We start from the raw sequence: 27,875 nt of genomic DNA, 5'->3' as shown, positions 1-27,875 counted from the left end.
GGAAGGAATTTTGAGCATCCCCATAAAGCAGTGGAGGAGATAGTTGGAGCTTCTTCCCATCATCTGTTTACCACCCACAGTCAATCCCGAATATATACATGATTTCTAAAGCTTTGAAAGATTAGGAGAACAGTGAAGACCAATTTTTGCCTCATGAGCTAATCTTCAATGTATTACATATATGTATGATTTTATTTTATTTAGCAACTTACCAACCACATTCGAGATACCCTGCCAAACTTCAGGAACAAACTGCAGGGACAACTGCTCTCCATAGAACATGAAGTAGAAGCCTACAAAAACTTCAAACCAGAAGACCCCACCAGGAAGACCAAAGCATTGCTACAGTGAGTCACCCTTCCTTAACTAGTTCTACATTTTAAACTAATTTCTTCACTTTGCTTTTGCCTCAGTCTATTTGTCTTTTTTTCTAGGCTTGACAGGAGAAGCAAATAGTGTATGAGCATCTGAATATGTTAATCAGGGACCCTTGAAACTTTGTTTTCTTGAAGAACCAATGTTGCTCTTTCTCAGAAATTATAAATTTGACCACTTACCCATCCCCATGACCAATTTCATTGTGTCAATTTTATTGCAAGACAGTTATAAAAATAATATGAACCTCATACAGAGAACGCCAAATACCCCTATTTCCCCAGGTACACAGATCCTCTAGTTTAAACATTTTGCCACATTTGCCATTTCATTCTAGCTATCCAACTATGAATCTGTCTAGATAGCTGTCTGTCTGTCTGTCTATCTATCTATCTATCTATCCATCAACCCATTTCCTAAACACTTGAGTGTAGGTTGTATATATCATGCTCCTTGAGTACTTAATAATGCCGTGTACATTTCCTAAGAACAAGGACATTCACTTATGTAACTACCTTAGACGCAGCTTTCAAGTTCAAGAAATTTAACATTGATGTAAAGCTTATAGTCTATATTCCAATGTAGTCATATGTCCCCAAAATTTCCTGTTTTAGTTTCCTAAACTAAATTCTAAATTCTAAAACAAATACCACGCAATTGGTAGGACTAAACAAGAGGAATTTATTGCCTCATAGTTGAGGTTAGGATAAGTTCAAAGTGGAGATGTCAGCAAGGCAATGCTTTCTCCCCAAACACTGTGGCATTCTGTGGCTGGCTGCTGGGGATCCCTTGGTCCTTGACTTTTCCATCACATGGCAATGAATATGGTGGCATTTTCTCCTTTTTCTTCCAGGTTGCACTGACTTTCAGTTTCTAGCTGCTCCCTATGGCTTCTCTTCCCCTCTCTGTCTGAATTTCATTCTACTTATAAAAACTCCACTAATTGGACTGAAGTTCAGCCTAATTCAGTTAGGCCACCCACACCTTAACAAAGTAACATTTTCAAGAGAACATTGAAGGACCAGGGATGGGACCTGAACATGCCTTTTGTGGGGGACATGATTCAATCTCCATTATGCCTCTTTGAGCTTTTTCTCTTCCCTTGTTAGCTCCCATCCAGGATCATGTATTGCTTTAATTATCATTGTCTCTTTAGTGCTCTTTTTTTTTTTTTTTTTTTTTTTTATTGTGGGAACACACACATAACAAAAATTTTACCATCTCAGTTGCTCCCAAGCATACCATTCAGTGGATTAATCACATTCATAGTATTGCTGTACCCTTACCACCTTCCATTACTAAAACTTTCCTATCTTCCCAAACAGAAACCCTACATTCATTATGCATTAACATCTTATTCTTCCTGCCCCACACCCTGGGCAGCCTGTACTTTAATTTCTGTCTTTATAAGTTTGCATATTCTCCAATATTTTCTTTGTAGTTACCATGGGGCTTAAATATAATATCCTAAATCTATAATGATCTTGTCTTCTTACTTCAATAGTACACACAATGTGTTCCTATACCTCTCTGTCCTCCCACCTATATGTAGTTCTTGTCAAAAGTTCCATGTTTTTTGGGTCCAAAACCACTGATTTAACATAGCATTTAATTTTGCATGTAAAACATGTCATTTTGGGGTCCAGAGGGAGAGTGTAGTGGTTTGGAGCTGTATGTACCCCAGAAAAACATATGCTTAAATTTAATCCATTCATTTGGGTGTGATCCTATCATCAGTTTATGGACACTTGGGTTGTTTCCGTCTTTTGGCATTTGTGAATATTGCCACTATGAACATCAGTGTGCAAATGTCTGTTTGTGTCCCTACTTTCATTTTTTTGGGAATATACCCAGTAGTGGGATTGCTAGATTATATGGCAATTCTATACTTAGCTTCCTGAGGAATTACCAAACTGTCTTCCATAGTGGCTGTACTATTTTTATATTCCTACCAGTAGTGTATGAGTGTTCCTATTTGTCTATATCCTCTCCAACACTTGCAGTTTTATGTTTTTTTAATAGTGGCTGTATTAGTTATGGTTCTCTAGGGAAACAGAATCAATGAGAAATATCTATAAATATAAGATTTATAAAAGTGTCTCACGCAACTGTGGGTATGCACGAGTCCAAATACTATAGGACAGACATCAAACTGGCAACTCCAATGAAGATGTTCAATGAACTCCTCAGGAAATGAACTGGCAACTTCGACGAACTCCTTAGGAAACACTTCGCTGGTCAGCCGAAGAAGAAATGAAGGTCCTCTATCTGTCTCGCTTAAAAGTCTTCAACTGATTGATTGGATTAAATCCAGCTAACTGCATTCTCTCATTGTGAAAGACATGCCTTTCATTGATGTCATCAGTCACAGCTGCAGCCAATTGACTGATGATTTAATAAACCAGCCTGTTGGTTTATTAACCAGCCACAAATGTCCTTGCAGCAAAGGTTAGGCCAGTGCTTGCTTGACCAGACTGCTGGGTACCATCACCTGGCCAAGTTGACACGTGAACCTAACCATCACAGTCCACCTCTTGTCAACTTGGCAGTTATACACATCACTAAAACCATACTTTATCTCTAAGTAGAGAACAATAACAGACATATATTTCACCTAACAGTACTCTGCTGTGCAGCATACAACTGGAAATGCACTAAATCTCTCCAGAATAGGGTGTAAGTCCTTGGGTGACATTAACCCTTAAAATTGATTTCCTTTAGCTTAAATACAGCAAAGTGAACCATACAGCTTATGTCATATGACAAGAGGATAAGACAGAGAAGAAAGCAAAGATATTTGCTTTACAGACAAATACAAACATACTCATAACAAAACAAGGAGGAAATATTCATGCCATCATAGTCCTCGTTTCTGTAACTGGTCACATGGCCGTAGTTCATATTTATCACTATCTTCTTCCACTACCCATTCCATGTTCCCTTTACCCTCAGCCAGCACTTCAGCTGGCCATGATTCTTTGCCTGGTGGGGTGACCCAAACCTTCATTCCTGAAGTTTCTTGGCCATTGGTAGTCCTGCCTGGACTGGTGTTCTAGTTTCCTGATGCTACCAGAATGCAAAACACTAGAAATGGATTGGCTTTTATAAAAGAGGTTTATTTGGTTGCACAATTACAGTCTTAAGGCCATAGAGTGTCCAAGGTAATGCATCAGCAATCGGGTACCTTCACTGAAGGATCGCCAATGGTGTCCGGAAAACCTCTGTTAGCTGGGAAGGCACGTGGCTGGCGTCTTCTCCAAAGTTCTGGGTTCAAAATGGCTTTCTCTCAGGACATTCCTCTCTCTAGGCTGCAGTTCCTCAAAAATGTCACTCTTAGTTGCTCTTGGGACGTTTTTCCTCTCTTAGCTTCTCCGGAGCAAGTGTCTGCTTTCAACAGCCGTCTTCAAACTTTCTCTCATCTGCAGCTCCTCTCTCAGCTCTTGGGCATTCTTCAAGTGTCTCTCTTGCCCGTAGCAAGCTCACTCCTTCCATCTGAGTTTATATAGTGCCCCAGTAATCAAGGCCCATGCTGAATGGGTGGGACCACCCCTCCATGGAAATTATCTCATCAGAGTTATCACCCACAGTTGGGTGAGGCGCATTTCCATGGAAACAACCTAATCCAAACGTTCCAACTTAATCCCCACTAATATGTCTGCCTCACAAGATTGCATCAAAGAATATGGCTTTTTCTGGGGGAAATAATACATTCAAACCAGCACAATTGGGTTGTTGCAGTTTTCCATTGACTTTAATCACAGGGCATGGTAGTACTAAGAAATACCCTAGGGGATCTCCTGTATTCCAGGAAATCTTCTTTACTTCCATTGTGTAGTTGCAGTGCTATTTCCCCCTGATAGCCAGGATCAATCACCCCAGCCAGTACAGTGATCCCCTTCCTTGCCTGTTGGTTCAGAGGCATAAGAAGCCCAAAGTGGCCAAGTAGCAGTCTTAACTTCCAGTTCAGTGGGATTATTGTTGTGCTTCCTGGTGGAAGCACTCCTCCTTTTGGAACAAAGACTTGAAGGCCAGCAGAGTTTAAGCTTGCAGGGACAGGAAGCAAAAATTTATGTAGTGGATCACTAGGAGTGATAGTGAGTGGTGCCACTCCTGATTCCACCCCTTGATTCCTGGACCCATGAATCCTGACTATGGGAGAAAAAGCACCATAGAGTGGACGCTGATTCAGAGCATATACAGCCTTCTGGAGAACACTGCCCCAGCCCTGCAAGGTACTGTCACCTAGTTGGCACCATAATTAAGTCTTCAACAAGCCATTCCACCGTTCTATCAACCCAGCTGCCTCTGAATGATGGGGAACATGGTAAGACCAAATAATTCCATGAGCATGTGCCCATTCCTGCACTTCATTTGCTGTGAAGTGGGTTCCTTAGTCAGAAGCAAGGCTGTGTGGAATACCATGATGGTGGATAAGGCATTCTGTAAGTCCATGGATGGTAGTTTTGGCAGAAGCATGTTGTGCAGGGAAGACGAACCCACATCCGGAGTATGTGTCTATTCCAGTAAGAACAAATCGCTGACCCTTCCATGATGGAAGTGTCTAATGTAATCAACCTGCCACCAGGTAGCAGGCTGATCACCTCGGGGAATGATGCCATATCGGGGACTGAGTGTGGGTCTCTGCTGCTGGCAGATTGGGCACTCATCAGTGGCTGTGCCCAGGTCAGCCTTGGTGAGTGGAAGTCCATGTTGCTGATCCCATGCATAACCTCCATCCCTACCACCATGACCACTTTGTTCATGAGCCCATTGGGCAATGACAGGAGTTTCTGGGGAAAGAGGCTGATTGGTATCCACCAAACGGGTCTTTTTATCCACTGGGTTATTAAAATCTTCTGTTGAAGTCACCGCCTGGTGAGCATTCACATTGGACACAAATAGCTTCATGTTTTTTTGCCCACTCAGAAAAGTCTATCCACATACCCCTTCCCCAGATTTCTTTGTCACCAATCTTCCAATCATGTTCCTTCCTAGTCCCTGACCATCAAGCCAAACTATTAGCAACAGCCCATGAATCAGTGTACAAACCACACCTCTTGCCAGTTGTCCTTCCAAGCAAAGTGAACAACCATGTGCACTGCTCGAAGTTCTGCCCACTGGGAGGATTTCCCCTCACTACTATCCTTCAGGGACATCCCAGAAAGGGGCTGTAGTGCTATAGCTGTCCACTTTCTGGTGGTGCCTGCATATTGTGCAGAACCATTTGTAAACCAGGCCCAAGTTTTCTCTTCCTCAGTCAACTGATTGTAAGGAACTCCCCGAGATGCCATAGCTATGGGCTGGGAAAGAGACAGTAAGGTGGAAGGAGTGGGGGCCATGGGCATTTGGGCCACTTCCTCATGTAACTTACCTGTGCCTTCAGGATGCGCTCGAGCTCTATCTCATATATATCATTTCCATTTAATGATGGAGTGCTGCTGTGCACGCCCAACTTTATGGCTTGGTGGATTGGACAACTCCCAGCTCTTGATAGGTAACAGGTCTCATGGTAACTTGGTGGCCCATGGTTAAATATTCTGTCTCTACTAAGGCCCAGTAACAGGCCAACAGCTGTTTCTCAAATGGAGAGTAGTTACCTGCAGAGGATGGTAAAGCTTTACTCCAAAATCTTAAGGGCCTGCATTGTGATTCTCCTATAGGAGCCTGCCAAAGGCTCCAAACAGCATCTCTATTTGCCACTGACACTTCCAGCACCATTGGGTCAGCTGCATCATATGGTCCAAGTGGCAGAGCAGCTTGCACAGCAGGCTGGACCTTTTGCAGAGCCTCGTCTTGTTCCGGTCCCCACTCAAAACTAGAAGCTTTTCTGGTCACTTGGTAAATGGGCCGGAGTAGCACACCCAAATGAGGAATATGTTGTCTCCAAAATCCAAAGAGGCCAACTAAGCATTGTGCCTCTTTTTTGGTTGTAGGAGGGGCCAGATGCAACAGCTTATCCTTCACCTTAGAAGGGATATCTCAAGAGATCCCACACCACTGGATGCCTAGAAATTTTACTGAGGTGGAAGGCCCCTGTATTTTTGTTGGATTTATCTCCCATTCTCTGCCATGCAAATACCTTACCAACAAATCTAGAATAGTTTCTACTTCTTGCTCACTAGGTCCAATCAACATGGTATCATCAATATAATAGATCAGTGTGATGTCTTGTGGAAGGGAGAAACGATCAGGATCCCTGTGAACAGTATTATGACATAGGGCTGGAGAGTTGATATAACCCTGAGGTAGCACAGTGAATATAAACTGCTGGCTTTGCCAGCTGAATGCAAACTGTTTCTGGTGGTTCTTACTAACAGCTATTGAGAAAAAAGCATTTGCCAGCTCAATAGCTGCATATCAGTTACCAGGGGATGTGTTGATTTGCTCAAACAATGATACCACATCTGGAACAGCAGCTGCAATTGGAGTCACCACCTGGTTAAGCTTGTGATAATCCACTGTTATCCTCCAAGACCCATCTGTTTTCTGCACAAGCCAGATAGGAGAGTTGAATGGGGATGTGGTGGGAATCACCACCCCTGCATCCTTCAAGTCCTTAAGTGGGCATTAATCTCTGCAATCCCTTCAGGAATCTGGTATTGCCTCTGGTTCACTATTTTGCTAGGCAGGGGCAGTTCTAGTGGCTTCCACTTGGCCTTTCCCACCATAATAGCCCCCACTCCACAAGTCAGGGAACCACTGTGAGCATTCTGCCAGTTGCTGAGTATGTCTATTCCAATTATGCATTCCAGCACTGGGGAAATAACCACAGAATGGGTCCAGGGACCCACTGGACCCACTGTGAGATGGACCTGAGCTAAAACTCCATCAATCACCTGACCTCCATAAGCCCCAACTCTGACTGGTGGACCAGAGTGACGTTTTGGGTCTCCGGGAATTAATGTCACTTCTGAACCAGTGTCTAATAGTACACAAAATATCTGATCATTTCCTTTTCCCCAATGCACAGTTACCCTGGTAAAAGGCCGTAAGTCCCCCTGGGGAAGGCTGGGAGGAAGATTAACAGTATAAATTTTTGGCAGTGTAACAGGGTCCTTCCCCGAGGGTACCTGGCCTTCCCCTCATTCAGGGGGCTCTGGATGTGTAAACTGTCTCAAGCCTGGGAATTGATTAAGGGGCCGTGACTCTCTGCTTTTCTAATTCAAGGTAGACTTTTGTTCACTTGACCTAGAATTCTTCTACTTATATAGTTCAAACAAGAATTTAATCGACTGCCCATCTATTACATTGCTTGGTACTCCGTGATCTACTGGCCAACACCATAAGTCTCTGTGAATCCGATTATTTTGATTGCTGCTTTGAGCCTGTTTTCCATTGTGGTAGCCACGCCCACCTTGTCTGTGGTGATTAACTGCAGCCACTTGGCTTCTGCTGACTCGAGATCCAATTATCCCCATTGTCTTTAAGGATTCCAGCTCAGTGACAGCAGTTCCTACATTAATATCTGACCTACAGAGAAGGGCAACTACAGAGCTCTTCAGAGATGATGGAGGTAGTCTCACAAATTTATTCCTCACAGTCCTGGTAAAAGGTGTGTCCTCAGGACATTCCAGTGGTGTGTGAGCAGGTATTCCATGATAAATTCACTCTAATATTCCAATATCTCTAAGCCTTTGAATCCCCTCCTCTACATTATACCAGGGCAGTTCTGGCATTTCAACCTCTGGTAATGCCAGCCACCTTTTGATCCATGTTTGAGCCAACCACCCAAACGAACCGTTAACATCCTTTCTAAACCCTGTAGCTACAACATTGAATGCAGAATCTCTGTTTAGTGGGCCCATATCCATAAATTCAGCCTGATCCAACTTTATATTCCTTCCACCATTATCCCATACCCTTAATACCCATTCCCACAGATATTCCCCTGGTTTCTGTCTTTATAAGTTGGAAAACTCGTACAGTTCTTTTGGAGTATGGTGTACTTCCTAATGGGTCACACTTTGTACCTCACCCTTCAGGGCCTGTTGGAACTTTAGTTACAGGTCTTGAAGCAAAGACTGGTGGTGGGAGCGAAAAGAATTAGAAGTATCCCTCATGCCATTTACCTCAGGACATTCTGTTGCATTTTCATCTCTTAAAACAGGATTAATCTCTCCAGGCAGAGGAGTGAGGGTTGCTTCCTCAGGGGAGGTAATTACAGGATTAGCAGGCACTGAAGGGTTCATCTCTTTAAGTGGAGGTTGGATGGTGGCTCCTTAGGGCAGACTGGAGGTGGGGAGGGGGCTTTTTCCTCAGGACAGCCCACTACAGGTATATCTGACAATGACTCAGCAGAATCCAGGGTCAGTGTCCTCATTGCCATTATTATCAATCCATATGTCCCCATCACAAGTTTCAGTATTCCATTTTTTTCCAATTAGTGCCTTTACTTTAACAGCAGACACCCTGAGAGGTTGAGATTTTAGTTTACATTGTAAATATGCTACTTGCCTAATGAGATTCTGAGTCTGGTTTTCAGAAATCTCAAGTCTGCGGCCACAGGAAACAAGATTTTCTTTCAGGGCACACATAGAAACCTTTACATCTGTCATACGGCATTTGAGATTCAAATTTGAAGCCCTTAGTTCATCCCTTTCCCTTATAACTTTATCCAGCATATCTAAGAACAGCCTGCCAACATCATTATACCTCTTAATTCTGCAAAGCTCTGTGAAGGTGTCAAAAACACTGTCACCCAGAGCCTTGCTTTGTACAAGAGTATGATTAGGAGAATCAAATGGTGCTATTTTGCATATCTCCATTGCCTACTCATGCTGTGGACTGTCAGTGCCATCTTGATTATTGGAAATGGAGTCATTAGTGCCTTTGAATCTAATCAGAGTAGAAAACAGATTGTAAAAGCCCATTTTAAGATTCTGTTTCTCAAGAACCACTCTCGGTACCAAGTTGTATTAGTTAGGGTTCTCTAGGGAAACAGAATCAATGAGAGATATCTATAAATATAAGGTATATAAAAGTGTCTCATGAAACTGTGGGTATGCATGAGTCCAAATTCCGTAGGGCAGGTAGCAAACTGGCAACTTCGACAAACTCCTCAGGAAACATTTTGCTGGTCAGCCAAAGAAGAAGTGAAGGTCCTCTGTCTATCTTGCTTAAAAGTCTTCAACTGATTCATTGTGGAAGACACGTCTTCAGTTGATGTCGCCAGTCACAGCTGCAGCCAATTGACTGATGATTTAATAAACCAGTCTGTTGGTTTATTGACCAGCCACAAATATCCTTGCAGCAAAGATTAGGCCAGTGCTTGCTTGACCAGACAACTAGGTACCATCACTTGGCCAAGTTGACACATGAACCTAACCATCACAGTGGCCATTCTAGTAGGTGTGAAATGATATCTTGGGTGTTTGATTTGCATTTCCCTAATAGCTTGCGATGTGCTTTTTAGCCATTTGTATTTTCCTCTTTGGAAAAATGTCTATTCAATCTTTTACTGATTTTTTAATTGGGTTATCTTTTTTACTGTTGAATTGTAGGATTTCTTTATATATTCTAGATATTAAACCCTTATCGAATATCTGGTTTCCAAATATTTACTCCCATTAATTTGGCTGTTGCACTTCCTTGACAAAGTATTTTGAAGCACAAAAACATTTAATTTTGTATCTATTTTGTCTTTTTTTCTTGTGCTTTGGATATAAAGTCTAAGAAACCATTGTCTACCATGAGATCTTTAAGATGCTTTCCTAGATGTTTTTCTAGGAGTTTTATGATCTTGGCTCTTATATTAGGTTTTTGATCCTTTTTGAGTTAAGTTTTGTATAAGATATGAGATACGGATCCACTCTCATTCTTTTGGATATGAATATTCAGTTCTTCTAGCACCATTTGTTGAAGAGACTGTTCTGTCCCAGTTGAGTGGATTTGGCTGCCTTGTCGAAAACTTATTGACCATAGATGTGAGGGTCTATTTGTGAGCCCTCACTTTGATTTCATTGGTCAGTATATCTATCTTTATGCCAGTACCATGATGTTTTGACTGCTATAGCTTTATAATGTGTTTTAAAGTCAGGAAGTGTGAATCCTCCAACTTCGTTTTTATTTTCCCAAGATATTTTTGGCTATTTGTGGTGTCTAACCCTTGCAAATAAATTTGATAAATAGCTTTTCTATTTCTGCATAGTGGCTGTTGGAACTTTCATTGAGATTGTGTTGCATCTGCAAATCAGTTTGGGTAGAACTGACATCTTAATGATATTTAGTCTTCCAATCCATAAACATTGTTCCAGTTTGCTAAAGGTGCCAAAATGCAAAATACCGGAAATGGATTGACTTTTATAATGGGGATTTATTAGTTCACAAATTTGCATTTCTAAGGCCATGAAAATGTCCAAATTAAGGCATCAAGACACAGATACCTTCTCTGAGGAAAAGGCTGATGGCTTCAGGAATACCTCTGTTAGCTGGGAAGGCACGTAGGTGGTGTCTGCTGGTCCTTTTCTCCCAGGTTGCATTGTTTTCAGTTTCTGATTCCAGTGGCTTTCTCCATAAGCATATGTGGGTTCTCACTTAGCTTCTGCAGGGCATACTGTGGGCTTCATCTCTTAGTTTAGCATCTCCAAGTCTATGTTGGCGCTAAACTCTCTTCAAAAAGTCTGCCTATTATCCTCTCATAGAGGATGCCAGTAAACTAATTAAGATCCACTTTGAATGGGTGGGGTAACATCTCCATGGAAACAACCTAATCAAAAGATCCCACCCACAATAAGTCTGCACACACAAGATTGGATTAAAATAACATTGCTTTTCTGGGGTACATAATAGATTCAAACCAGCACAAACATGGAATGTCCTTAGTTAGGTATTCTTTGGTTTATTTTGCAATGTTTTATAGTTTTCTGCGTGTAAGTCCTTTATATTCTTGGTTAAACTCATTCTTGGGTATTTGATTCCTTTAATTGCTAAGGGTTTGCCAATTTTATTGATCTTTTCAAAGAATCAACTTTTGGTTTTGTTATTTTTGGTTGTTTTTTAATTTTGTATTTCATTTAATTCTGCTCTAATATTTGTTATTTCTTTTCTTCTGTTTGCTTTGGGTTTGGTTTGCTGTTATTTTTCTAGTTCCTCCAGGTGTGCAATTAGGTCTGATTTTGGCTCTCTCTTCTTTTTTTAATGTAAGCATTTAGGGCTATAAATTTTTTCTAAGTACTATCATCACTGCATCCCATAAGTTTTGCTATGTTTTGTTCTCATTTTCATTCATCTCAAGATGTTTACTGATTTCCCTTGCAATTTATTCTTTAACCCCCTGATTGTTAAAGAGACTATTATTTCACTTCCATATATTTTTGGATTTTCCAGGTCTCTGCCTGTTACCAAATTCCAGTTTCATTATATTATGGCCAGAGAAGATGCCTTGTATACTTTCAATAGTTTTAAATTTATTAAGACTTGTTTTGTGACCTAGCATGTGGTCTATTCTGGAGAATGATGTTTGGGCACTTGAGAGGAATATATATCCTGCTGTTTTGGGGTACAATGTTCTGTATATATTCTGTTAGTTCTATTTCATTTATCATATTTTTCAAGTTCTCTGTTTCCTTACTGAAGTCCTGTCTAGATGTTCTATCTATTGATGACAGTGGTGCATTGAAGTCTTCAACTGTCACTGCAGAGGTGTCTATTTTTCCCTTCAGTTATGCCCGTGTTTGCTTCATGTACTATGGGGCACCATGGTTAGGTGCATAAATATTTATGATTGGTATCTCTTCTGGGTGAATTACCCCTTTTATTAATACATAGTGCCCTTCATTGCCTCTTTTAACAGTTTTGCATTTAAAGTCTATTTTATCTGGTATTTGTATTGCTACCCTAGCTGTTTGGTAATTGTTTGCATGGAATATCTTTTTCCAACCTTTCACTTTCAACCTGTTTGTGCCCTTGGAGTTAAGAGTCTCTTGTAGACAGCATATAGTTGGATCATACTGTTTTATCCATTCTTCCAATCGGTGTCTTTTAATTGGGGAGATTAATCCATTAACATTCAATGATATTACTATGAAAGCAGTACTTACTTCAACAGTTTAACCTTTGGTTTTTATATATTGTATCTTCTTTTTGTCTCACTTTTTACCTTTTTGGTTACCCTTACTGACAATCTTCGTTTCTACACTCTCTTCCAAGCCTTTCTCTCCTATATTTTTCTTTCAGCCTGTGGAACTTCCATTAGTATTTCTTGTAGGACAGGCTTCTTGTTGATGAACTCTCTCAATTTCTGTTTATATGTGAATATTTAAAACTCTCCCTCATTTTTGAAGGATGTTTTACTGGATAAAGAATTTATGGAGAGGCAGGGCAAGACAGTGGCATAGAGAGGTGTGGAATTTAGTTAGTCCTCTGGAACAACTAGCAAATATCCAGGAACAACTAGTAAATAGTTTGGAACAACTGTTGGGGGACATCTGTGATTGGACAAACATCATACACCAGTCTGGAATGGATGGAATGGCTAAGATCGCAGCATAAGAACTGTAAGTAAAGCTCTAGAAATTGTGGAGATGCCTCCCCTCACCCACTGGCATAGCAGGCTGAATTGGAAGACTTCCCTGTGGGAAAAAGAAACAGTCTGCTAGGAGGAAGGGAAGGTAGCTCAACCAAGCTCCAATTGTGGTTTTAATTAATGAATTTGGACTATTGAATACAACCAACAAGCACAGATAAACCTGGAGTAACAGGACAGGAAACCAGAGGTTCCTCCTGGCAGAGAGGAGGTGGGGCTGATGGAAAATGAATACATGAATAAAAAAATAGAGGCTTTTGGAATTGGCTGAGCTCAGAATACTGGAAAAGGGCTGTCTCCCAAGAAAAGAGACACATACAACTGGGTACCAACTCTGGTTCTTGACTGGTAACTGGGGGCCTTGGGACTGGTTGTGAAAAGAGGATTTCTTTCTTTTTCCCTTTTTTCCCTCTCGGTCTAAGTAGCTCATTAGAGAAAGCCTCAGGCATTTCCAATTGTCAGTGCTGACCCAGGCAAGGGTGGAGTTAAGACAGAGAGTCAAGGAAAGAAATCAAGTGAAAGATAAATTCCTAAAGGTTCATCTTTCTTAAGAAAACGGGAAGGCGGGGCCCAGTTAAAGTGGCTGCCCTCCCTCAGAGAACACAGACCCTTGGGCCTGGGGAGGGGGGGCGGTGGTACAACAGAAACAACTTAAGCTTGGCTTTTGACACTCTCAGCCCCTAACAGGGATAGGGTCTGCTGGGAATTAAATGCAGTGCACCTCTTTACACTGGTGGAGATCTGCGGGCTGACAAGTGCCACCTGCTGGGAAGGATAGGAAAAGCACAGTGTCTAGAGGCCTCACAGGAAATTCTGACAACCTGCTTGGTCTCATCCTTGGGGAAACTTGATACTGATCAAATCTGCTTCCTGACCTGGGCCCGTTTGGTCTAGGAAAATCTGGTTGGGGTAATTAAGGAAACCAGATGCCTAGACAACAAAAAATTATGAATCACACTAGAAAAAAAGAAGAAATGGCCCAAAGGAACAAACTTACACTTCAACTGAGATACAGGAGTTGAAACAACTAATTAAAGATCTTCAAACAAATATTCTAAGTCAATTCAAAAATCAAATCAATGAGTTGAGGGAAGATATGACAAAAAGGTGAAGGATATAGAAAAGACATTGGGCAAACATAAGGAAGAACTTGAAAGTTTGGAAAAACAATTGACAGAACTTTTGGGAATGAAAGGCAGAATACAAGAGATGAAAAACACAATGGAGACATACAACAGCAGATTTGATTAGGAAGAAGAAAGAATTCAGAAACTAGAGGACAGAACATCTGAAATTCTACACAAAAATGAACAGATAGAAAAAAGAATGGAAAAATATGAGCAGGGTCTCAGGGAATTGAATGACAATATGAAGTGCATGAATATACATGTCATGGGTGTCCAAGAAGGAGAAAAGAAGGAAAAAGGGGCAGAAAGAATTTTGGAAGAAATAACTACTGAAAATTTCCCATCTCTTAAGAAAGGCATAAAATTACAAATCCAAGAAGTGCAGTGTACTCCAAACAGAATCGATCCAAATAGACCTATTCCTAGACACATAGTAATCAGATTATCAAATATCAAAGATAAAGAGGAAATTCTGAAAGCAAGAGAAAAATCACATACAAAGGAAACTTGATAAAACTATGTGCAAGTTTCTCAGTAGAAACCATGAAGGTGAGAAGGCAGTGGCATGATGTATTTAAGACACCGAAAGAGAAAAAATGCCAACCAAGAATTCTATGTCTGGCAAAACTGTCCTTCAAACATGAGGGAGAGTTTAAAATATTTTCAGACAAAGACATACTGTGAGAGTTTGTGAACAAGAGACCTGCTCTACAAGAAATAGTAAAGGGAGCACTACAAGCAGACAGGAAAAGACAGGAGAGAGATGTTTAGAGAAGAGAGTAGAAATGAAGACTGTCAGTAAGAGTAAAAAGAGAGAGAGAGACAAAAACAAGATATGACATATAAAATGCAAAAGACAAAATGGTAGTCTGTAGACATTACAATAAGTGAAATTAGCCAGAAACAAAAGGATGGATATTCTATGAATTAACATTGATGAGCTAAATTTGAGAGTTGAAGTTGTGAACAGAAGTTGTTAGGAGATAGAAAGAGGTTAGAGATCAGGCATTTAATGCTGAAGGAGTGTACAAGGTTCAACAGGATTGATTATATAGATCCAGAAATGGATAACATAATATGGTGTGATGCTAGCACAATATTGTAAGTACTCCAAACAAAGATGAATGCGAGCATGTTTGAAAGTGGAAGGCTAGAGGCATGTATGACAGCAGAAGGAAAGACAGAAGATAAAGACTGGGATTGTATAACTTAGCAAAACCTAGAGTGGTCAATAATGGTGATGAAATGTACAAATATAAGAATGTTTTTAAAAGAGGGAGAACAAATGAATGTCAACATTGCAAGGTGTTGAAAATTGGATGGTATAGGGGAAAAATACAATCAATGCAAAGCAGAATCTATAGTTAACAGTATCATTGTAAGATGCTTCCATTAATTGTAACAAAGGCAACATACCAAAGCTAAATGTCTATAAGAGGGGGAGATAAGGGAGTGATCTGGGATTCTTGGTGGTGGTGTTTTCTGACCTTTTCATTGTATTTTATTTTATTTTTCTTCTATCTTTTATATTTTTATTCTTCATTTTTTCCCTCCTTTTCCTCTTTCTTTGTGGAAGAAATGGAAATGTCTTCATGTAGATTGCAGTGGTGAATGTATAATTATGTGATTATACCGGGAACCATTGATTGTTTACTTAGAATGGATTGTATGGTGTGTGAATAAAACTATTTGGGAAAAAAAAACAGAGTGATACAGTGCTGGAGAAAATGTGCAGCAAGGAATGTACCTATTCATTGTTGGTAAGGAAGTAGAATGGTGCATCTGGAGGGCATGTGGTGGCTCCACAGGAAGCTAACTATGGGGTTGCCATATGGTTCTGTAACCCCATTGTTATATATGTACTTTGAAGAAAAGAGAGCAGGGACATGAATGGACACTGCACACTGGTGTTTATGGTGGCAGTATTCATGATTCGCAATGGATGAATGTGACCTAAGGGTACATCGACTGATAAATGGAATGGTGAACTGTGGTGTATACATACAATGGAGCATTGAGCTGCGGCAAGAAGAAATGAAGTTGTGAGGTATGCAACTAAGTGAATGGACCTTGAGGACAGTTATGTTGAGTGAAATAAGCCAGAATCGAAAAGACAAACATTTTAATGCCTCACTAATATGGACTAACTATAATGTGCAAACTCTGAGAATTGAATCTAAGAGCATAGGTTATCAGACGAAGGCTTATGGTAAAGCTTCCTAGATTGTAAGCTCTTACAGCATTCACATCTATCCATGAGTTGTAATGGTTATTTCTGAATTCTTAGGTGATGAGCTGTTTGTGTGTAACCTGGTTGGTCCCTGGAACTTCGAGTATCTGTGTGACATCTGAGACTCAGAGTCAGATTTCAGTAGCTATGAATTTTAGCATTACTACATACAGCAAATGTTAAAGAAGCTAAGAGAGATCAGACTTTAATTAGAGATATGAACAAAATGGACTTGGTTAGGACTAAAGTAAACCAGACTAAGGGAAAAGGATGATACTGACTGTGTTTTAAAACTCTGACTTCTGTGTGAGACCAAAGGAAGAGATGTTTATTTGGTAGAAAGTCTGTGTCTTCTGTAGCATGCTATATAATTTAACTTGTATGGTCATGTGCTGGTTTGGATGTATTAATGTCCCTCAAAACGCCATGTTCTTTGATGCAATCTTGTGGGGTTAGACATATCAGTGTTGATTAGGTTGGAACCTAGTGATTGAATATTTCCATGGAGATGTGACTCAATCAACTGTGGGCAAGACCTTTGATTAGATAATCTCTATGGAGGTGTTACCCCATCCATTCAGAGTCAGTCTTAATTAAATCACTGGAGCCATATAAAAGAGTTGGCAAACAGAAGGAACTCAGTGCTGCAGCTTAAAGAGACATTTTAAAGATGGCTGTTGTTGAAAGCTAATGCTGACATTTTGGAGAATGCCATTTTGAAACACAACCTGGAAGCAAGCAGATGCCAGCCATGTGCACTCCCAGCTAACAGAAGGTTTCCAGATGCCAATGGCCTTTCTCCAGTGAAGGTACCCTATTGTTGATGCCTTACCTTGGACACTTTATGGCCTTAAGACTGTAACTTTGTAACCAAATAAACCACCTTTGAAAAGCCAATCCATTTCTGGTATTTTGCATAATGGCAGATTAGCAAACCAAAACAGGTCTGTTTACTCAAACACCATAATTACATGGAACCTTGAATAGGGGGTGAGATCTGGTTGATTTGTACAGGTTAGCTGAAACCTGGATACACCCCAGAGTAATTGGGGCAGAGAATAAAAAGTACTTGCAAAGCCCCCTTGAAGGAGTGGGGAAAATTGGAAATATTAAACTTCCCCATCTGGGGAATTCCTGATATTCTTGCAAGCATTGGGAACTACCTTTCTAGTAGGCCAATCCCTCCATCTTGGGGCTTGCCCTTATGAAGCTTGTTACTGCAAAGGAGAGGCTAAGCCTACTTATAATTGTGCCTGAGTCTCCCCCAGAGAACCTCTTTCATATCTCAGATGTGGCCTCTCTCAGCCAACACTGCAGGTAAACTCACTGCCCTCCCCTCTATGTGGGACATGACTCCTAGGGATATAGATCTCCCTAGCAATGTGGGACATGACTCCTGGGGATGAGCCCGGACCTAGCTTCATGGGATTGAGAAAGTCTTCTTGACCAAAAGGGAGAGGAGAAATGAAACAAAATAAATTTTCAGTGGCTGAGAGATTCAGATGGAATCGAGAGGTCATTTTGGAGGTTATTTTTATGTACATAGATATCTCTTTTTAGTTTTTATTGTATTATAATAGCTAGAAGGAAATACCTGAAACTGTTTAATTGCAATCCAGTATCCCTGATTCTTGAAGACAATCATATAACTATATAGCTTATACTGGATAACTGTGTGATTGTGGAAATCTTGTGGCCCACACTCCCTTTATTTGGTGTGTGCACAAGTAAGTAGGATAAAGAGGGATAAAATGTAAATGAATAATAGGGGGGGAAAAGGAGTATGAGATGTTTGGGGTGTTCTTTTTTACTCTTATTTTTATTCTTGTTTTTATTTTTATTTCTTGGAGTAATGAAAGTGTTCAAAAAATTTATTGTGGTAGTGAATGCACAACTATATGATGACATTGTGAACAACTGATTGTACACTTTGGATGATATTTTTGATATGTGAATATAGCTCAATAAAATTGGATTAAAAACTACTAAAAAAACAAATTTATGACTGATAACTTTTTCTCTTTCAGTGTCTTAAATATATTATACGACTGTCTTCTTGCCTCTGATTTCGGAAGAGAAATCGGCACTTAGCCTTTGTGTTTCCCTTATATGTGACAAATTGCTTTTCTCTTGCTGCTTTCAGGATTCTTTCCTTATCTTTGCCATTTGACGTTCTGATTAGTATGTGTCTCAGAATAGATCTACTGGGATTTATTCTGTTTGGAGTATGTTACACAACTTGAACGTGTATATTTATGTCCTTGATAAGAGTTGGGAATTTTTTGGCCATTATTTCCTCAAATGTTCTTTCTGCCCCTTTTCCTTCCTCTTTTCCTTCTGGGATAGCATGTCACATATTTTTTGTGTGCTTCATGCTCAATTTTTCCTCTTCTTTTCTCTATCTATTCTTCTGTCTGTAAGATTTCAACTGTCCTGTCTTTTAGCTCACTGTTTCTTTCTTAGGCTGCTAAAATATGCTGTTGTATGCTTATAGTGTATTTTTAATGTCTTTTATTGCCTTTCATTCCCATAATTATTTTACTTTTTTTTATACTTTCAAATTCTTCTTTGTGCTCCTGAATTGTCTTCTTAATAGCCTTTAGCTCTTTGTCCATATTTTCCTTCATCTCCTTGACTTGATTTAGGAGATTTGTTTGAACGTCTTTGATAATTTGTTCCACATTCTGTGTCTCCTCTGAAATTTTAATTTGTTCCTTTGACTGGGCCATATCTTCTTGTTTCTTAGTATGGCTTACAGTTTTTTGGTGTGTCTAGGTATCTGATTATCTTGATGAGTTTACTCTGGATGTCAGTTTCTCTCTCTTGCCTAGGGTTTTCTTGTTGTTTGGCTTTGTGACAAGGCTCCTCTTTGACACTTGTCCCAACTTATTCTAGACCTTTAAAATAGCTCATGTTTAACTGATCAGGTTTTTTTCAGCTCATATTCATCTGATTATTGCCCTGGATATACAGTACAATTTTTGAGATTGCACTATTTGTGTAATTGTTTCACTCCCAGGAGAAAGTTCCGTTCCAGTTTTCTTTCTCTGGGAATGTTGATCTGTTTTGTTTATTTTTGATTTGTCTGTGTAGTTTTTTAACACTCTTTTCATTATCTCTTGCTGCTTTTGCCTGGAGGACAAATTCTGGGAGAAGGGCTTTTCCAAGTCAGTATTCCCCAGTCAAAACAGGGTCAGGGACCATGAAGGGGGCATAGATTGGTTCCAAAGTGCCCTGGGGATGATACCCAGAAGGATGCCAAACTTCTCTTTGATGGCTCCCTGAATCTGTGCTTTCCTGGCCTGCCCAGAAAACTATTCCCTGCCATCCTAGGATGGTACTATGTGCCTTTAAGTCTCAACCAATTCTGTCCCTGTTGGGGACATGGTTGAAATGGAGGCTGTCAGCTGCCTTTGTCTTGGGTATGTTGAAATCACAGCTTAGTGCTTGGACCCAGCTATCTGAATTTGCTAATCAAAATCCATGAATAGTGCAGGGCTGTGCCCTCTCCCCTGTTCTTGGGGAAGAGCCACCCTTCAGCCAACTGTTTTCTGCAGCCCCCAGAAGGCACTATTTCTCTAAATCACCTCTGCTTCCAGCCTTGTTAGGGGTGGAGTTGAAACAGAGGCTTGGACTCCTTTTTTGTCCTGGGTTGGTTGAAACTGTAGCTTTCTTCAGGGCCAAGACCCAGAAATCTGAGTTCGCTAAACAAAAGCCATGATCAGTGTTTGCCATCCCCCTTCCTCCTGTCTTTAGGGAAGAAGACTTTTATTTCCAACCAGGGACTGGATCCTGGTGCAGCCTCTTATGAGAGTGGGGGATGGGCACCAGACTCTGCAGCATGGAGATTTCTACTTACAGTTCTTCATGGCAGTTTATCTGTCTCTTCCTTCCGCTCTTCCCTGGATGGTGTACAGTGTTCTTCTGGTCTCCAGAGCTCCTGAACATTTGTTTCAGTAGTTCCTGGCTGTTCACTAGCTGCCCTAGAGAACAAACTGAGTCCTGGCACTGCCTACTCTGCCATCTTACTCCTCTCTTCTCTCTCTCATTTTTGAAAGATGGTTTTGCTAGATACAGATTATTAGTTGGCATTTTTTTTTTTTTTGCTTTTAGAATTTAAATATGTCATCCACTGCCTTCATGCCTCTGTGGTTTCTGATAAGAAATTGGCAGTCTTGTTGAGGCTCCATTGTACATGACATGTTGCTTCTTGCTTGTGGCTTTCAGAATCCTCTCTTTGTACTTGGCTTTAGAAAGTTTGATTACAATATGCCACAGTGTGGGTCTATTTGGATTTATCCTATTTAGAGTTTGTTGAGCATCTTGGATGTGGATAGTCATGTCTTTCACTCAGTTTGGGACGTTTTCAGCCATTATTTCTCTGAATTTTCTCTCTGCTCCTTTCTCTTTTCTCCTTCTGGTTCTTCAACAATGCATATATTAGTACACTTGATGGTGTCCAAATGGTTCCTTGGCTTTGTTTGCTTTTCTTTCTTCTTTCTCTTCTTTCTTCTTTCTGCACCTCAGACTGAATAATTTCAATTATCTTATCTTCAGATTCACTGATTCTTTCTTCTTCCAGCTTCAATCTGCTGCCAGACCCCTCTAGGGAATTTTTAAATTGCTGTTACTGTGGTCTTCAGCTCTGTTTGGTTCTTTTTCATAATTTCCATCTCTCTACTGATATTCTCTTTCTGTCATTTTCCTGATCTCCTTTAGTTCTTTGTCCATGTTTTCCTTTAGCTCTTTGAGCATATTTAGGACCATTTTTTAATAGGCTCTCTGGTAAGTCTTAGGTCTGGTCTTCCTGATGGAAGTTTTCCAGTTGTTTAATTTTCCCCTTTGCCTGGGCCATCACTTCCTGTTTCTTTGTTGGTTTTGTAAACTTTTGTTGAAACCTGGACATTTTTATATTTTAATGTGTTATTGCTAGTATAATGACATAGCTTTCCTTGAATGCTAGGAGCTAACAAACAAACAAGCAAACAAAAAAAAAAAAAAAAAAGGAAAAAAAGAAAACACCTTTCCCAGTCTTTCTAGATTGACTTGTGCAAGTGCTCTCCTTCAAGGTTTATCCATACCTGTAGTTTAGAGAATAGCTCTAGGCCAAAAAGCCCAGGGGCCTCCCTCATCCTTTCTGCACATGCCTCTTGTCTTGGCCCTTGGAATTCCCCAGTTTACATAGTTCCAAACGTCTCCCTTTCTCTAGGATGTCGTCCCAGGCTCTGCTCTATATGTCCTACAGCCAGCAATCCCTTTCCCCAATCAGTCACTTGACTGCTCTCCCACAGTATTCTGTAAGAGAGCTTTGTGAACTGCCTTCTGTAAGTTCTGAGTCCCTCAGGCCACCATCAGACAGATTGGTCCAGTTAGACAAACATACTCCTAGTATGTGCATGAGGGTTTCTCTGCTCCTTCCAAAACTGGAACCACACCCTCACTGGAAGTGTAGGCTAGCTCTGCACTGAGCTGGTGAGGAGGAAGGGAAGGGCCAACCAGTGTGCCGTGGGGTCCTAATGCTTTTAAGTGGTCTTTTTCTTGATTTGGCACTTGCCTTGTTTTTACAGTTCTTTAGTTGTTTTCTGGAACCTTGAGAAAGATGTTTCTGCCAATTCTTGCTGTTTGTTTAAGTTTCTGTGGGGATGGAGCCCTGAAACATCTTGTTCCACCATCTTGATCAGGGCCGGTCTCATCTGTGTGCATTTTTCAGTGGAATGAGAACTAAGTACTTGATCAAAACAATATGGACAACAAGGCCACATTTAAATTACTTTTTCTTTTTCCTTTTTGGTAAGGATTTTCCTGTAGCCCTTCAAAAATGCAAAGGTGAAAACCACAAGCATCTTTTCACTCCTTCATGATCTCTCCCTCTTATCATCAGGTTACCTGGTTTACCCTTGAGAAGCCTTGGGTAGGATAGCAGAGTTGTTAGAGAATTCCCATATCCTTATGTCTTATACCTTTATTCCCTCCCTTGGGCCTTTCCAGCCTCATATATCCCTTTATCCCTGTGCTGCCTTTTGCCCTGTGTCCCTCTCAGCCAGAACACCCCCTGACCAGCTTAGATTCCACGACATCTGAGGTCCACTTTCAAAGATGATGCTTGCTACCTCTTATGCCACTTTTATCCCTCTGGAGTCTTGCCATCAAAACACCCTTAATTTGGCATTTAAAATGCACACTTTAACTCCTTTATTTGTGGGAGATTTTTGAATATTCAGAATATTTAAGTAAAACTTGCTTCATCTTATGCTCCCACATTTTAAAAAAATCATGAGATCATGTAGAGGAAAGATTTTTCCTTGGATTCAACTCTTTCCTAATTCATCCATTCTTTTTATTCTTGGCCTTGGTTAAGTTCCTATAAAAATTGTTCAGGTTACAGAGAAAGGAAAACCATTTCTGTTTAAAGCCCTAGTTTGCCATCTTAACATCCAGCCAAACTATACTCCTTGAAAGAGGAGTTTGGGTTTGCCTTGGACTCAGACAACAGAATTTTCCATACCTAGCTTCTTCCCTTATAGAAAGCTGATTTGGCTTTTTTTTTTTTTTTTCCCTGTTTGTTTTTGTTTTTGTTTTACTACCTTATCCTTTCTGACTTACTTTCTCTTCGCCTCTCCTCTGCTCCCTTCCCCTTCCCTCCCCTCTGCTCCCCTCTTCTCTTTCTCCCACCTCTTTGTGTACTCTGCTTGGTGTCTGGTGCTGTGCTATCCACTGGGATTCAATAATAAATAAAATTTTTGTCCTCAAGAAGAGATCACAGTAGAGAAGCGGAAACAGACATATAAACAGTTCTAACATGTAACAACAGCTGTGTTAGAATCTGAAAAATGCTGTTTCTGGTAACCATAAAATGTTAAGGGAGCCCAGATAATGAAGCAATTGCACGTGAGGAAGGATGTGAGCTCACAGAGAAAATGATACTTGAGTGGGGTCATGACATATGGGAAGAATTTTTCAGGTAGAAGGAGGGAAAGAGAGAATAGTGTGAACTTTGGTACACTTGTTCTAGGATCAATAAGTGCACCAGGTAGTTGGAGAGAAATTTTCTAAAATTTTTCTGTGTTTATATATATATGTCATATATTTCTTCCCAGGTGTTTTTTTTTAAAAAAAAGAGATTAATATTAGCATATGCATGACCAGAGCTAAACCCAGTTATATTGCAGATTTTCTGGTCTGAATAATTGCATCCATGATTTTGATGAAAGAGTATAAAAAAATGCAAGTTTTATATGGCTTGGGTTTTTTTCCTGTTAGATTTTTGAATTTGAAAGTATTTCCAATGTGTCAAAAATAGAGCTTCTAAACCTAGGGAATCACAAATGCAAATAGTTGTTTTCTCCCTATAATGTTTCTTTGTTTTTTACTGATCACCTTATGATCATTCATTCATTCTTTGAACAAATATTTATTTAATACCTATCATGTTGAACATGGGAAGAGAAATAAAATACATGGTACTTGCTGTTAAAGAAGTCATATGTTCAGACTGAGAGATAAATAGGCGATGGCAATATACTCTGCTGAGTGGTATTCTGGAAAATATGCTGAGGAAGCAGAGGAGGGGCTCTTACTATGGACAGCAATGAGGAATGGTGGTGGATGGGGTCATGGATCTTGGAAGATTTCCTGGAAGAAGCAATGTTTGAGCTGAGTCTTGAAGGACAGATAGAAATTATCCAGGTAAAGGAGCAAGAGGCAGGGAGAACGGCATTCTGAGCAGAAAGAAAAACAAGTGTAAAAGCACAGGGAGATGGTACATTTGAGGAACTGTAAATAGCTTCCATATGGTCAGCTTGGAAGCTGAGTGTGGGTGACGGATTAGAGATGGGGCTGAAGAGGGAGCCAGGACCAGGTAATGAAAAATCTTGGGTGATGAGTTAAGGAGTTTTGATTTTATCAGTTGATGGGGAGCCATTGAAAAACAAGAGTAAAGCTCGTTGAGGAGAGACATAGAGGTTATAAATTTGCTTTGGTCTTGCAGGGTGAGGTCTTAACCTTGACGAGGATAATCTTGAAAGCAGGATGGCCCTTAGAGGTGGTTTCAGTACTTCCATTAAGAGTTGATGAGGGCTGTACCAATGCAGTGTCAGTGGGATGAGGGGGAAGGGGTTGTCTGAAGGATCTAAAGGAAGTAGAAAGACCGACACTTAGTGGCCCATGGATTTGGGTGAAGGAGAAGGAAGACTTCTGGATGCCCCTTGCACTCCTCATTTCCTGCCTTGGGTTCATGTTGCCATTCACTGTGAAGGCAAATTCGGGAATGATAAAAGTTGAGGCTTTCAGTTTTGGATGTGTTGAGTCCAAGACAGCTAAGAGAAGACATATGTACAGTAAGCAGTAGGGCATATGGGCCAGTATAAGAAATATGGGCTAGTGGTGAAGGTTTGGAGGAACTGATGTCTTGGACACTTAAAGCTATGGACATCCCTGAGATCACCCAGGGCAAGTGTAGAGAACAAGGAGGAGAGCTTGAGACTGGGATGCTGGGTGGAGGAAGAGTATCTCCCAAAATGCGAGTGGGCTTGGCTGGAGCAGTTGGAACACTAGGTGAGTGTGATGTCATTGGAGCCAAAGTTCATTTTTCTATTCTATATAAAGTTCTGTTGCTTAATTTTACTTCTTAATTTAAGTATTCTTTATATACCATTTCATGATCGCAACCAAATGGAAAGAATTCATTTAATGATAAATATATTTAAACTGTTTGTTCAAATTAAATGTCTAAAACAAATCTAAATAATGTGTTTTTCATCCAATCACATTTTGATGTGCAATATTAACACATTTCATACAATCACATTTTGAGTGCAATGTTAATTCTGCCAGTAGGTGCCACTAATAACACTAGGAAAAGAATTCTAAGGCATAACTAAAGTAAATTAAAATAAGAAATGCAAGGCTTTGTAACTTTAACTTGAATGTATTCCTCTTTCAAAATTGTAGGATGGTTCAGCAATTTGCTGTGGACTTTGAGAAGAGAATTGAAGGATCAGGAGATCAAGTAGATACGCTGGAACTCTCAGGTGGTGCTAAAATCAATCGCATTTTCCATGAACGGTTTCCTTTTGAGATAGTAAAGGTTTGTACCGAATGGTGTTTTTTTTTTCCTTTTTATTTAATTTCTATATTCTGTTCAACATAACAATAGATAAAATATTGTGTGTGTGATATGGGACCAAGATAATTCTTTGAATAAAGGCTTCCATACGCAATTAATGAAATTCAGGAAAGAAATATTTTCTTACCAATGGTTCTGATTTTATTTAGTGGGATTTAACTGTATTTCAAATCATTTCAACAATTACAAAATATCCTAGAATCTTTGTATGTTGTCCAGTTAATTTAAAATTATTTACTGAGCACTTACTGTGTGCCCAAGTTCTAGGTGCCAACAATCAAGATTCTTGCTTATCTAGAGGGAAAAGAGAAAATTAACACATAGACAAAACAAGAAAATATCAAGTGTTACATGGTAACAGGATGTGAGAGAGAGGGTCTGAGTGAGTTATTTTCCATGGGATGTTCAGGAAAGGTCTCTCTGGGCAGATGTTAAACCACAACTAGAATGGCATGAAGGAGTCAGCCATATAAATATTGGGGGAAGAGCATTGTTCAGGGCAGAAGAAACAGCTCAAGTGCAAGATCCTAAAGCATGCATGAGTACAACATGTGAAGAACAGATGCCTCTGGTGCAGAGCAGAGCTGACTGCAGGGGAGAGGGCTGTGAAATAAACTGAGAGAGGTAGGAAGTGCCCCGTTTATGCAGAGATTTCTAGGTTGTGGTGAGGCATTTTTATTTAACATTGAGAAGTCATGGGAAGGTTTTAAGCAGGGATGACCTGATTTGGTTAATAGTTTTTAAAGTACTGGATTGTAAAGGGGCAAGAGTGGATTCAGGGAGACAAGTTAAACGAAGAAAACTGTAGGACAAGAAAAGTGATGGATCCAATTTTTTGAAGAGAAGCTTAGACAATTTGGGGGACCCCCTTTAAGAAAAAATTGAAAATTAAACTCACAGTCAGGCACAGGGCCTTACAAGGGAGGTGTGCAAAGGAGAGAAATCCTGGGGCTTAAGCTTCTTTAGCATCACAATAAAAATGCCTCTGGGCAAGAGAGGAGAGCAAGAAATGGATAGATGTGCAATTTGGGAGGTAGGGCCAATTAGACTTGGATTGATGTGGGGGATGAGAGGAAGAGAAGAAGCAAGGATGACTCCTAAGTTTTTGCCTTGCACAACTGAGTGAACAGTCATGCCCATCAGATGAGGGAAACAGAGGGAACTCTGTGTTTCTGTGGGGATATGAATGAAGAATTCTGTTTTGAACATGGTAGGTTTGAAATGCCTACTAGACAGCTAAACAGTTTTAGGGACTATGCTACTTGCCTCACATACAGAGGCAGGCGTGTACATCTTGCTGTGGGAGGCAAATGGGGAAATGGATAGTTTTGTTAAAATGTGCTAAGTACAGGGATAAACTTCAGTACGTGGTGCTATGGCAACACAGCCTTTGGACATGAATTCCAGCCTAACTGTGTAAGGGAGCCTGGTTTCTGAGCTAAGTTTTGAAGGATGATCACTTATTTAAACAAGTGGGGGAGGAGAGTGTTCAAGGCAGAAAGAGAGGGCTAGTAAAGACTCTGAGCTGTGAAACCATAGGGTATGGGTAGAGAACTGAAGCAGTTCATTGTTCTGTGGCATAAAATGCGGGGAGAAAATGGATAAACAATGAGGCTAGAGAGGTCAAATCTCAGAAGTCAGGGGGTGAACTGAATGTTCTCTTGATATCCCTTCCAGGTCTAAGTTCTATGACAGTTTGATCTTACTTCCAAATAAATTTAAGGTACCTAGAACTTCTGAGAAATTTTTATACGGTGTTGACTTGATAAAAGATCATTAATTCCTTTTGTAAAAAGGTCTTGAACTCAGGTAGTTAAAATGGCCAGGGGAGAAAGACAACCATTGCTAACCTCCGGACAGCTGTATTGCCCTTGCACATTAGGTGACACTCATTTATGCATTTTCCCGTGCTGTCAAATTTGGTATTTTTAGCAATATAATGAAAAATTATATATTTCAAATGAATGGCCAGATTTATGTACAGAAAGCATTCTTTATGCATAACATTCCTTATTGCTAATAAAATCTATGGCACTAAATCCCCCAGAAATCCCTAGTGTTCTATGTTGCCTTAAACATTATATAAACAGATGTCTTGACCATCTGGGTTTAGATTAGGATAGACATGAATATCAATTTATTAATAACTAAATCAAGTTATTCTTCTTTTTTAATATTCAACAATATTATTCAAGTGAATTAAGTATCATGACCATGGTTCATTTTGCATTTGCAGATGGAGTTCAATGAAAAAGAACTGAGAAGAGAAATAAGCTACGCAATCAAAAACATACATGGTATCAGGCAAGTGACTCACATTTTCCTTGTCCTCACTTCATGCTACCAAAAGAAAATTAAGTTGATAAATGGTCAGTAAAGTAGCCTCTTTATTTTCTGAACAGAGTAGAGTATAGGTGGAAGTAAGAAATAGGAAATTCTAGTTTGGGTTTAACGGCAATTTCATAGTCTTTTTTAATTAAAAATGATCGAAACACT

General features: G+C 40.1%; 1 protein-coding gene across 10 annotated transcripts in view; it reads left to right on the top strand.

Moving 5' to 3' along the window:
* Positions 1–27,875, top strand: part of DNM3 (dynamin 3) — a 615,582-nt gene that overhangs the window by 191,697 nt on the left and 396,010 nt on the right. For all 10 annotated transcript variants that reach the window (XM_037825339.1, XM_037825338.1, XM_037825336.1 and 7 more), the window contains exons 7-9: positions 205–347; positions 25,205–25,340; positions 27,616–27,683. In XM_037825339.1, coding sequence (XP_037681267.1) covers positions 205–347; positions 25,205–25,340; positions 27,616–27,683 — 347 coding nt within the window. The remainder of the gene's footprint in view (positions 1–204; positions 348–25,204; positions 25,341–27,615; positions 27,684–27,875) is intronic.

This window comes from Choloepus didactylus, chromosome 2, assembly GCF_015220235.1.
Source record: "Choloepus didactylus isolate mChoDid1 chromosome 2, mChoDid1.pri, whole genome shotgun sequence".
Taxonomy (NCBI): Eukaryota; Metazoa; Chordata; class Mammalia; order Pilosa; family Megalonychidae; genus Choloepus; species Choloepus didactylus.
The sequence above is the reverse complement of the archived record's forward strand: the minus strand, read 5'-3'. Positions and strand labels throughout refer to the sequence as shown.